Source organism: Rhinolophus hipposideros (assembly GCF_964194185.1).
Source record: "Rhinolophus hipposideros genome assembly, chromosome: 10".
Taxonomy (NCBI): Eukaryota; Metazoa; Chordata; class Mammalia; order Chiroptera; family Rhinolophidae; genus Rhinolophus; species Rhinolophus hipposideros.
The window spans coordinates 82,529,815-82,542,942 of NC_138056.1; the positions used below are offsets into that span (position 1 = coordinate 82,529,815).

At 44.1% G+C, this 13,128-nt stretch overlaps 1 protein-coding gene across 6 annotated transcripts in view; it reads right to left on the reverse strand.

Annotated features, from left to right (window-relative positions):
- Nucleotides 1–2,054: 2,054 nt before the first annotated feature.
- The window catches only part of CADM1 (cell adhesion molecule 1), a 323,545-nt gene continuing 312,471 nt past the window's right edge, over nt 2,055–13,128 (reverse strand). For 3 of the 6 annotated variants that reach the window (XM_081061894.1, XM_081061893.1, XM_081061891.1), the window contains 2 exons: nt 5,891–6,022; nt 3,597–3,861 (listed from right to left, as the gene is read on the reverse strand). In XM_081061894.1, coding sequence (XP_080918020.1) covers nt 3,743–3,861; nt 5,891–6,022 — 251 coding nt within the window. In that variant the 3' untranslated portion in view covers nt 3,597–3,742. Of the gene's footprint in view, nt 3,862–5,890; nt 6,023–13,128 lie in introns of all 6 variants that reach the window. The other 3 variants (XM_081061892.1, XM_081061889.1, XM_081061890.1) reach the window with 3 other exon arrangements.

Below are 13,128 nucleotides of genomic sequence, written 5' to 3' on the forward strand. Positions count from 1 at the left end.
TTTCTCTGTATTTCCCCTCGCTGGATACAACAGGTGCTCACTAACTGCACACGTGATCAACTGATTTTTAGAGACAGGCAAGAGACCAGACCAGGATGGAAGAGGCTAAAATGCGATCCACGGCCTTTGGCTTATCTGGAGCTTACCTTTCCTCCCACTGCAGAGCTTTCCCAATTCCCTGCCAGAGAGAGAAAGGGGAAATTCAACCACAGCTGGGTGAGTGGGGAGAGAGGGCACTCAGGAGCTGGTGGGCTATCTGCGCACTTGTAAGATCGGTCACCAGAAAGTGTGGACGCTGCTCACTTGGGCCTGCAAGGCAAGGAGGACGGCGGGCAGACTGAATCCTGTTGTGCACCGCCGGCCTGGAGGTCTCCGCAGCCTAAAGAGGAAGTGAGAACAATCTTCTACACAGGCCACCGACCCAGTCCTCCGCAGGACAAGATTTCTTTTAAAGGAGAGAGAACTTGAAATGAAGAAGGCGGAATGAATTATTAAGACACAAAATCCCAAAGTAAGCGAGACAGGTGGAGCAGCCAACACAGGAAAGTTGGTGGGGGTGGTGGGTGACGAGAGGGGGAGGGGCGGGAGCCATCTCCACGGGAGGGGCCTGTCCCAGCGGCCCACCACTGCATCCCGTGCACCTGCACAGATCGCTGAGTCCACGCCGCCAAGCACCTGGCCCACCTGGCCACTGAGAGGGGAGAAGAGAACAAGGGTAGTAAGGATGAGCGGAGGAAGAGAGCGGAATCCGATCAAAGGAACCCAGGCGGCAGCATTTCCTAGCGTCTGCTGCCTGCCGTGTTGTTGGCAGCTGTGCTAGTTTCTGAGGAGGAAGCTAGACCAGAGGCCCATGTCTTCTCTCACTCCCAGGCGTCCAAACAAAGTCCATAAAGAGATTAAAGGATCACTTTGTAACATTAATGTTTTTTATTAAGAAGACAGATATTTTATAGTACTTCTTTTTTTCTTTTTTCTTTTTTTTTTGTAAAAATGGTATACATGAACCAATACAAAATGCGAATGGGAACATGTGAATATGGAGTTTCTTACACCGTAACATTGTTCATGTACACCTTAAAAACAGAACTGGCCTAAAGGGAAAAATAAGACGTCGGTGTGACTAAAGAACAAGCTTATTTGGCATCAATTATACATCCTTCATTATTTTATATTCCTTTAAAAAACACAAAAAACAAGTTTGTTCTTTCTTCACTCTAAAAAAAGTGATCAACCTATACAAAGTAATACTCAACAATACATTTCAAACAGTGCACTGTATACTTAAGAAAAAATACACAAACCAATATACAACTAAAATCCATAATTTCCTGTTTTTGCTTTGTTTTATTATTTTTTTCCAATGTGTGGGGCCTACACTTTGCAATCTACCTGAGACGGAAAACACCAATTGAAACACATGAACCTGAGACATGTCAACATTGTAAGCCATAAAGTTACATCAGGAACACTGCACTACTGTACACTTTTCAAAACAGAAAGATGGGAGGTCCCAAAAATGAGATGCCAATTCTGTGAGCAATGGTAGGTTTTGTTTTTTTTTTTTTTATTTTCCTAAAAAGAACAACTGAAAAAAACCTTTCAACAACATGCTAAATGGTTCTCACCCTTTGATATGGTTATACTATGGTCAGAATGGGTGCTAAGGGCTCGGAATAGAGCTGCACATTATAAAATTCATTGAAAAAGGGATGTTCGTTGTGGCTTTTTGTCTTGGTTAAGTGCCTAGGGATAGGAGAGGGGAAAACAAAATGCTGCTCGATAATGGATTTTCTTTTACATACCAGTCCGTTCCCAAAAGGCCCCCATATTGCAATGGTTCTATCAAAGGTTAAAATAAAGACAAGAAAAATAAACACGCTTTCAAATAACAAAGAGTTGACACTTTTTCCCCTTAAATAAATCAGCGTTAAGTTTTCCACATAATGTAACAATAGTAAAAATGCACCTTGCAAAATTCAAAAGTACTCACTGAAAATGTTATATAATATATATTTATATATATATATATATATATATATAGATCTATCTTTTTTGATGCCATCTTTCCAAAGGGACTGTTTTCTGAAGTCTGGAGCCTTACCAAAACATATGGTAAGAGTTTAGTTTTTGTCCTTCAGGACTACTTTTAGATTTCCTAGACGTTTCAGTGAAAATCCCCACATTTCTTTAAAAAAATGTAAATGGTAATTTGACTCCTCTACCTTTTCCCAAGGTTCCCCATCTAAGATATGTTCAAGGTAACTTATTTTAGTAGCTATGCACTATGGCTGCCATCATGCGAGGATCAGTAATTTTTTGGCAGATGGTTCTTAAGGCTGAGGAAAGAGGCCAAGGCTAGTGTATGAAAGGTAAAAAGATAAAAACACTCACATTTGAGTTTTGATTAAGTAACTGAAAACCCCTACATGCTGTTTTTCCACCTCTGCTATGACCTTTTGAGAACTGAGATCGACAGCAGACCAGTGTGAGAACAATACTGGCCCTTCTTTTGTACCTCCTGCCTTTGTCAAGCCAAATCTGAAGGAATGAAAGTTTCACACAGATTCGAGTTGGAAATCCCAGCATGACAAATATCTGTAATATACAGTACATGCAGGACACATCCTACTGCCTTTCTAACTAAGCACAAAGGAAAAAAAAAAAAAAAAAACCTGTCCCACTCAGTCATTCGCACACGGTAAGGACTTGCTTTTTCCTACAAATTAGTGAGAAGTAAGGCCGATTGGGAAAGGTGGACGGAATCATTTGGAACAGAAATAACCAGAGCAGAACTATCTTTCCCCCCTCCCTACTTCCCCTCCTGTGGCAACTCAAATATGTCCACTTATATAAAAGGAACAGCCCTCACTGTCAGGTCTGTTTAGGGCACTGAAAAAGGAGGAGCCCCTCCAACCCCAAGCCTTTCTGGACAGTGTGGGGTATCTATACTGAGCCGTCTACAGATACAGAATTAAAGACAGATTCAATCTCATTGTGACACACCTCACTTGCAGATAACCCTGTACAGTAATGTAGTTCCACAGCAAACAGAACATTTTCTGAATCACAGTCTAAGTTTCTAGTCTTCACTGCTCTAAGTATTTGCAACATGGGCAGCAGCAAAGAGTTCTCATTGTTTGTTCACCCAAATCTTTACGACAACAGAGAAGAATGCATTATGGATACACTAAATTCTGAACTATGAAATCTAAACTGTGCTGGTTCTCCTTTTATGAAACTGAATTTTGAACAGAAAGCAGTTACTTCAACAATAAACAGAAAAGTAAAAACAATAGCAAAATAAGGGGGAAACGAGTCTAAGGAATCCCAGCAGGCAAATTCCAAAATGGGAGATTTTGGAAAAAAAAAAATTCAAAATTTTTTTGGGAAAATAAATGCATACAAAGGAAAAAAAAAAAAAGGGAACGCAACAAACAAACAGAAAACAAGGCACAGAATTTTCTGCAATCTATCCAAACTAAATCCAAGCATCCAAGTTTGACTTGGTAGGAAGAAATAAAAAATTAAAAAACAAAAACAAAACAGAGGTGTCAAACAGCAGAGTGTACTTTTCAAAGAACATTTTTTTTTTTTTACACATCAAAGCCCAAGCCTTCCCAGTCTCGCACCTTTCCACCCATTCATAAAAAAACACACGAATTTCTGGCAAGTTCCAATATCACTGTCTCTTTATCATCTAAATAGGGCCAGTTGGACACCTCATTGAAACAAAAGGGCTGTTCTAGATGAAGTACTCTTTCTTTTCTTCAGAGTTGTTCTGTCCTCCTTCTGCATTGATTATAGCTGTGTCTGCGTCTGCTGCGTCATCGGCTCCTTTGGCTTCATGAGTGAAGTATGTACCTGAAAGATGAAGGGGTAAAGCACCGTGACTGTCTGATGGCCTCTGTGTAAAGTGGTACAGAGATGGCAACTTGCTTTATAGCCATCATCAGCCGAAGTGGTGTGCAGGCAGCAGAGGGGAAAAAACAATTGGAAGAAGAAAGCGAGGTGGGTGAGACAAATGGGGATCCGGGGGTTCCAAAGGCACCACTCCAACTGAACCGCTGCGATATAATTCAGCAAATGAGACATTAGAGCAGTGATTATGACCAGAGGATGTCAGCAGAGGAAGACGTGAGTGGGAGCTAAAAATGCAGAAAGCTGGAGAGCTGCTGACTAACGTATAAACAGTAAATGCCCAGGACCAATGACCAGATAACACGTGCACGCACATGGTTAAGGACCGAAGCAAGAAAGAGCAATTAGCCAATAAATGAATTAGGGCCCTGATGAGGTTCTAATGTCACCTCATATTGTTCACTTGAACCCTTGCCTCCCGTCTTCATGGATCATTATTGCCCATCCGTACGTAAGTGAAAATGTGCTCGAACTTGCACAAGTATGTTTCATTTTCTTCTGCTTCCGTTTCAGAGTGGGGTTCCAGATTGAGAAATCGTTTGATGTTATGACAGCTGTAATCAAGGCTTGGGATCTGTCTTAAGGAACAAGTGAGTCTCTCTCATAGTGTAACTCTAGATGGACCCAGATTCATGGATTTGCTAATTGGCACAGCCACTTTATAATGACAAGAGACAGACAGGTACAAAGTTGGTGACATTCTTATCACCGAGTCCCAACAGTTTACATGAAGAAAGACAACGACTGCACCTCCGTATGCTATATAGGTAGCGGTTACACTGCCTATCATAATCAAAAACCCTCCTCCTATTATTACATACTAGTAAGTAAAACAGGGAGGAAACATTGTTGTATTTTCAGGTTTTCAGAGTGACAAATCTGAGAAGGCGGGTGGTCAGTGGTTAATGTTCCCTTCCTGTATCCCTTTTTCCTCTGCACAGTGACGCATCTTCCTTCTACCCCTGGCTCTCCACAGCTGCTGGGCAGATTCCTGGCCCGCTCTCTGGCCTTACCTTCCTGGCTCTGTCAAGCTCAGCCCCAAGAGGCTGGGAGTTCTTTGCCAAACAGACTGTCTCCTGGGTGTAGGCAGAGGGTGAAGTACACAGAGCGCTGAGGGTCCCAAATGGTTTTATGCTCGACACTGGCACTTTGGATGCTAAAGGCAGTTGTCAAGTACCTTGGATTTCCGTTGCTGTGCTCAAGAGACTGTCCCCAAACCCAAATTTTACAATCAAGCAGTATGCAAGCACCTAGAGCTCGTACTGTAGAAAGCCCCACAAGCTCACTGCACAGTGCTTGAGAAAAACAACTGAGAAAGACAAGGGCCGACAAAGAAAAGGGAGAATGAATTACCCCGAGGGGAGAAGAGGATCAGAGCAGCATGGGGCAGAGAGCAGAAGCGTTGGAAAAGATGATTGCCCATCCAGGCTGCACAGTTGATAACTGTGTGATTAACGGCAATTTAAATCACTTGCACTGATAATTTAAAAAATACATATTTATGTGGCTTTTAAGGCATATCAAACCAAGGACGTGTTCTAGCTACTGTGACCAGCTTACCTGGAGTTTGTGGCCAGGGAGCAGAGCTCGTCCAGCTGCTTCACAGGAAGCAGGAGGTTACAGGTGTGTTCTTTGCATGTTTATTGTTTTGGGGTTCATGCCACACCTCACACACCAGCCCCTACTTTGTAATTTTTACTGTCCCAAATACCGGATTGTCTATCAACAAATCTATACAGCCTTATATTCAGAGAAAATCCAAATCAACGAGTACTACTCATCAACTCTCAAAATCCAAATCAGCAGATGCTAAGATTTCTGTTTTTGTTTTTTTTCTCTCCCAGTTTCAGGAATCAAAGAGGTTATGCGGCCACATAAACCAAATTGCCTATCAAGGACAGCCTTGTAAAGTCCCTGAATGCAGGGGCTGCGGTGACATGAGGCCTCCTGCCGGCCAGAGCACCTCGCTTACCTTTGTGTCTGGCAAAATAGCGCCCCAGAATGATGAGCAAGCACAGCATGGCGAACACCACCACAGCCACGACGCCGCCAATCACGGCATGATCCACTGCCCGTATAGAGCCTTCTTCACCTGCTCGAGAATCTGTTGAAATTAGAAGAGGAATAGGGATGTAGAGCTCATAATGAGATACCAGGAGCCCTGGTGACACTGTCTCCAGGGTCAGTGGGCACCTTCTTTTTTAATAGAGGAGCCACAGAGAACGATGTAGAGATGGATCAAGTTACACCGAGGGAACAAACTGACCTGTCCAGTTCTGAATTGATCCATTCTCCCCACAAGGCAATTTCAATATAAGCAGCACAGGAGCTCTAATGCATGTGGAACAAGCTTAGGGAGCAGGGAAGGAAGAAACAGAGTCCATCCCATCCTAAGTGGCCTTAGCGTTCACTCTGTCTGTATCCAGTTGTAGGTCCTATCAAGGAGGTCGACTTCACTATTTAGGGCACCTCCAGGCAGTACCAGCAGCTGTGGAGGGGAGGCGAGATGCCCAGTGACTTATTTTCACTAGAAGCCCAATGACTTACTCCCTGCCAGGTATATGCACAGGAAAAGTAAGGAGCTCCAAAGCCACAGCTGCCTAGAGATAAAACAAGGATTATGAGACTAAAGACAAGTGACATGCTTGCTACCTTTAGGATGTATGAGGGAGTAAGCCTCAATCTAAAATCTAAAAACCTATTTCAAAAAAGACAGCAAGGAATAATTGTCCATTGCCACAGATGGTTTTTATTTTATTTATTTAACACTTCACGATTCAATTAATTTTCCTTTATAAGCATCACTCCCTCAGGATGTCTTCTTCCTACTGAGGAATGACATGTTTGGCTGGGGAACAACTCCAAAATGAACCCAGAATGAGCTATGGCAATGTGGAATGGATGTATGGCAGTGTAAACAATTTTAATTTAGGACTGTGGCTACATCACCCCTTGCTGAAATCCTAATGGCACCTGGGATTTATAATGTAGTAAAAAACAATTATTCTCCCGTTGATTAATACATTAACATTTTGGAGTGGAAGCTAAACCATTGTCTTTTTTTTTTTTTATTGAGTCAAGTACGACACCTCCATTAAAATGATTTACTAGCTGTACCTTACAATTTAAGCACAGCAGCAACAGAAACGGTAAAAATCTTTTAACTTTACATGATTTGTGAAGTCATATGTGAAGGATTTACCATTTAAATCTTTCAGTACAAGAAGCACATGGCCTATAAATCTGTCCCTGTGCAGTTGCTGGACGCCTAAGAGAAATGCATTTCACCAGGAAGACTGAGAGTGCAAATTCAAGTCAATTTTTAAGAAAGATTTATCTCTGTCTCTCTCCAAAGAACAGAGCAAATCTCTGAAGCCTCCACCTCTAATAATATTTGAAGTTTATCGATCAAGTGTACAGATCCGTGACAGCTAAAGGTAATGGTGCTCTTTTGAGCCGAAACCTGATACAACGCTTTCAGCAGGAGGGCGTGATTTACACTTTCTATCGATATTTCCAATTCTGCTCAGAGATTAAGTACTGAAGGATGTGGGGAAATAACTCGTGACTGAGGGGTGCATGTAAAGGGCTTTGATTAAAAGAGTTTAAATTTAAAAATGAAGTATTTAAAGTGTTTCATTAAGTAACTCTTGAAGGGACTACAAAAAACCCCACCTCCAAACCCAAACAGAAATGCCAAGAGAGGCAGCGGCAGGTCGCGCAGGACAGCAGGATGATGGGAGTTTAATTGGAGAATGGAGATGGGTTGGAGGCCGAGTGCACTGCAGCCAATTAGCCCGCTCTGTGATGCGCAAGCCCCTCCAGCAACACGTCTAATAAGCTCGACTTGAAACGTGGTGGAGAGGAATCTCCCTCCTCGGCCAAAAGTGTTGCCCATTGCAGCCTCAGCCGCCTCAGTGTCTTGAAAGTCATTCCAACAAGGCAGAACTCAGTCAGGGAAACTTTCTTTTTTTCTTCAAGAGACAACAGAGCTTGTTGAAGGGGTGCACTCCCCTTGGGGACACGGGCTACCTGCTGGAGGATAGTGCTTTACACACTGAGACTCTCACCTTAGCTGCACGAATTCAAAATTGCTCACAGGGAGTCAAAAGTAACAGAAAAGCCAGCAGGTTGTGTTTTCCTTAGGGAGCTGTCAAAATAAGGGATCACGTGGAAATGAGAATTAACTAATCTCCAATTGCCATGAGCTTCAGACCTATAGAAAAATAATGGTCTTTCAACTACTTTCATGTCTTAGAATTGGTGAGGACAACAGTGATACCAGCCATTGAGGAGAGGGAAAAGTTCAGTACAAGGCAAGAGGTGAAGACAGGTCTAGTACCGAAAAGACTGAGAGCACAGAAGATTTGAGAAACTGTCCTAGGCACAGACCTAACCCATTTTGGAGAAGGACACTCTCATGTCCACTGTTAAAAGACTGCCTCCTCCATGCTTAGGCACAGGAACATTCTAGAAGCCTAAGAGAATGTGAAAGAGAGAGGGAGGGAGGGGGGAAGAAGGGAGAGGGAGGCGGGGAGGGGGGGAGAGAGAAAGAGAGAGAGAGAGAAGCTCTGTGATAAAGAAAAACAAACACGAAAACTCATAGGGCAGTATCTGTGCAATTAATTTCTCTAGCCAAAGCCATTCATTTCACCTTTGCTCCCCATGAACTTCAGAGCTAAAGATGCTCAGTGCTGCTTTCTTCCCTGCACTTTGCCTACATTAAAAACCTGGATTCTATTAGTTATTCTCCCCACCTTCAAAGACATACATATGTAAAATAATTATTTATAAGGGTAATCTCTTCAGCTATCTCTTGATACTCACTTTGATCTGAAAGTTTACTACCATCAGTTAATCACCAAGACATTTTTCCTGCCTTCAACTACTGCAGATGGACACGGAAGGCAAGTGATATTTAATTTACAGGGAACCTTGCAGGTTGCCATCTCCTCACCACCTCTTCCCATCCCCACCCCTCCCTGGGGCTTACTGCCAGAGGTATGGATAGAGTTGTGGTGGTTCACCAGCACCCCTGCCGCGCCTAGGCATGCCCTATGAAGATCAGTGCTATTTCCAGACTCATCTCACTCTTTCCTTTTGTTTCCATGTGTGGGATGAGGGGGGAGTTTTTACCGTGCTACTGATTGGCCCAAGGTGGTGGTGGGGAGCAGGGTGAAAGCTGGTTACCTATTACTAAGACATTCCTGCACGTGTGGGCTGGTGCCTCGCTCTAAGAAGCAACAGCACAAGCTGTCATCAAAGAGGTAATGGGCTAATGGAGTAGGATAAAAACTGAAGCCTGAAGGACATTCGACCTCCAAAAGGAGCATTGCTCTGACAAGTCCATCGGCTGCTTGGCCTTTCCTGTCCCACCCACGAAGCAAGAGCTCTGCCCAGTTCCTTGAGAAATTACTTTTAAGTGAAAAACTTGGGAGTGTCTATGACTTTCATCATCATCCAAAACTCCTGCTCCTCTTGGGGTGCAGACCCTTTCATTCAGGTCCCATGAACTTCCCTGGCTTTCCTGGGGACGTCCACTCCAGATTTCTGGCTCCTTTTCTCAATAAGGCAGAGAAGGAAACCAAAGAGCTAGATTCTACAGTTGCCTCCAGCTTCTACACTGAAAATAAACATGCCTGATCCTCGGGCAAACAGACATCTCTTCAATTTAGAAGGTAATGTTTTCTTCTTTCACTTAGTAGCAGGTGGCATATGTTCCTGGTTCTGGGACTAGGCTCAGCCCCATCATCCTGCAGAGTAAAGCCGTGTTTCTGCTTGGTGTGTGCCTGTGGCGTAATGGTTATTTCAGCCTCGAAGAACCAAGCATGTTTGGGTGACATCTCCCGACTGGAGTGAGGAATTCCATCCAAACCATTTCATGCGTAACCTCAAGTAACTTAGGCCTAGCCATTCCGGGAGTCTGACTTTTACGTGCACTTTGCAAAGGTTGGGAAGCGTTCATGACAACTCATAGTCGTGGCACAATCCTTCCTGCCGGTACTGTCCCATTCTGCAGCCAGGTCTATGGCTCTAAGTGTGACATGATTCTCTTTAAGGACAGATCAATCATAAACTGCTTAGTATTCGTGAGTTAGCTTTCCTTCTGGCAAAAAGCTGGAACAACTTGGCTGCAGGTGAGCCTTTACAAGCTGCCTGCAGAATGCTAAGTTGGCTACCACAGTACGGGGCATGGCTTCAACCCCCAGGGTTTGCGTAGCATCTTAGAAACTGCAAGGACAGAAACATTTTAAAGGAACTCCCAAGAGGGATGCCCCAAACTGCTTGAATTTCTTTACCTTGGGCCAGGTGTCCTGGCTCCATCCACAACTTATGGGCACTGTGAAGGGAGTTCTAAAGGCTGTAGTTCCCCAGGGCCTGACAAGAAAAGTGACTGCTAGTGGAACACCCGTCTCCCTCCCCCTCCATTCAGGGGACTCCTCTTTCTCTACTTGTCCTCAGATTACTTGCCCGAGTCATCCTCAACGCAGCCCTCCGCAGTTGTGCTGCCTGTGTTAAAACGGCTCCGCAGCAGATCCTGGTTTCTATGGCTACTTTACCACCTGGCACGGATCGCCTAACAGAAACTGTCACGCGGATGCCTTGATCAAGGATCTGTGATGAACCGAGAAGGCTCTGCCGCCAAAAGCAGGGATCCATGCAGAGCCAGGGGACGGCCAGTGCGCCCTAGACAAGCTCCTCGCAAATAGGGACTTTGGCCGGAAGTCACTGAGCAGACGACTCACTGTGACTGCAGCCTCCCACCTTGCAGCCAGGCCACACAGTCTGAGGCCGGCCTTTCTACCAAGAGGGCACCATGTTTTCTACCTGAGGAGCGGAAGTGGGATGCAGAAATACACAGTAAAACAGACGGTACAGGCAGGACACCACCCTGCACTGGCCTTCCTTCACATTGCAAAACACTGCTGGCTCATTTAAAAACTTGGGGAGAGCTAGATACCCCCCTTAGCTGCTCATATGTCTTCTTTCCAAAGGTTATAAACTACCTTAGGTCTCATCTGAAAAACCAGTACCATGGGTAGATTCTAACATCGGTCCTCCTACTTCTATTTATTGGACAATACATATGTTCTTCCTTCTGTAACTTCCTCATCGACGGATGACTGGAGAAAAGTTAGAATTCTTGACTTTTTGCAACAGTTCTGTCACTTGGTTTAGTTCTCGTCTTTTTCCTGGGCTGAAATCTTGCTGGGCAGGTCAGTTTAATTAAAAACCCTTAGCATCAAAGTTTATAATGGAGATGCTGCCTCCAGCTGGCTGGGGCTGTAGGAATTCGTCTATCTCAGAAGCAGCTTAATGATCATGATGTCATTTGCTATCTCTTGCTAGGAAGAAAAAACCCGACAGTGGATTGTCTACATCTGAGGCAAAAACCAAATCTGACCTCGAAGACAAAACAAACGCGATCCAGAAATCGGGCCCCATTTCAACACCACAGCTCCCCATCCTCATGGCCAATCGTGGCTCGCATCATGGCAACAAAAACACGCGTGCATTTTAAAGAGGACAACTTTATTACTGAAGGGGAACACACTGCATGGCATGCGCTGACAAAATGCCATATTATTTGCTAATCCTAATATGTTATTCTTCTTTAAGATTTGCTTTTCTCAGCACCAATTCAATTATAGATGCTACAAATCCTTCTGACATTTAATTCCCTCCTGTCAGAGAGTAGTAAATGTATACAGTACACGCATGGCTTTCCCATTAAGATGTTAATATATATTGGAGCGTACTAGCTTCTATGCAGCGTAACCTTTCTTTTCTGTCTTCTTAGAAAGTGGAAGGGAAGGAATAAATGTAAGACAAGAAAATCACACAGATTCCTATATAGCATCCCAGGCACCTAGTACTGGCCGTCAGCTGCATTTCATTCCAGCAATGTAACTGCAGCTACACTAACATTTCAAAGGAACTGTGTTACGCTGCTTGAAGGAAAACTGCACTCTTCACCATCATTGTGCCACCCAGAGCTCACTGTGCATTCGTTTAAATTAGGAGCATTGCACACAGGCTTTGGCTGTACAGTGCTCACTGCTCAGTGATCAAAACTCAGGGCTCTCCCAGGCTGTCACTGCCTACCTTATCCTCCAGAAACAGCCCCGAACAGGAGATGCAGGAAGAGTTAAGAGGTCATCTCCTGCGGGGTCCACTGGAAAGTGCACTGGACTTGCCCTCCAATCCGGGGTAGAAGCTGGGCTTCATTACTGTTCTCTGTGACTGCAAGATCAATCAGCCAACCTGAGCCACTCAGCACAATCATACATTTCACAGGGTCGTTCTGAGAGGTCAGTGTGTTGCTGAATACGAAAGTGCCTCTAGCCCAGGGCTTCATTCCATTTCGTATCACCGACTTAAGGCAAATACTTATTAGCTCTTGGGGGTAAGGGTTATTCTGCACACTCAGCATTGTTCTCTGATGGTGAGACGCCCCATAAACACTTGCCGAATTGAAGTCACCAAGCCCTTTCTTTTCATTTATGCAGAATGGCACAGCGTGACTGATGGTCTACCTGTCCTGTGTGTGGTCAAGGCTGTGGGCCTGGCAGCTGAAGGCCACCGAGTCAAAGTTATGATTCAGGTGGACCATTTGAGTATCAGGATATTAACTTACTGTCAGCTAAATGTAAGAACAAGTGTTGTTATTTTTTTTAATGTTGATTTTTCTCCCTTCTCAAGTAACTTGAAGCAAAAGGATGCAATCCTCCCAAGACATTCAGCATTACCAGAGAAACCAAAGGGCACCCTCATGAGTCCTCTCTGTCTGTCTCATAGTAATAAGGGCTCAGAACCATGATGCCTTTTCCATTCTAAGCACCAAGAAGGCACTGAGAACGTACCAGAGTTTTCCTTAAAGGAGTACATACATCTGATAGAGTACAGGGTTGTGAAGTATTTCCAAGCAGACATTTCCCACTATAATCTCGCTGTGGAGAAAGATGCTTCAGTGGACCTCAGACATTTGGGGGTGTGAAAATGGATTAATGAATATGATGAAGCCACCCCAAAGCAGTGTCCAACCTGTAGAACTGGAATTCACATTTTGCCTTGTAGCCTGCCAACTTTTTAATTTGAAGAAAAGTTCCTCCAAATTAAAGGAGGAACTTTAATTTGATGGTCTCCTTCCTCCCCATGAGGGACACAGGAGCATGTTGGATTATGGGAAGATCAGCAATACGATGAAGT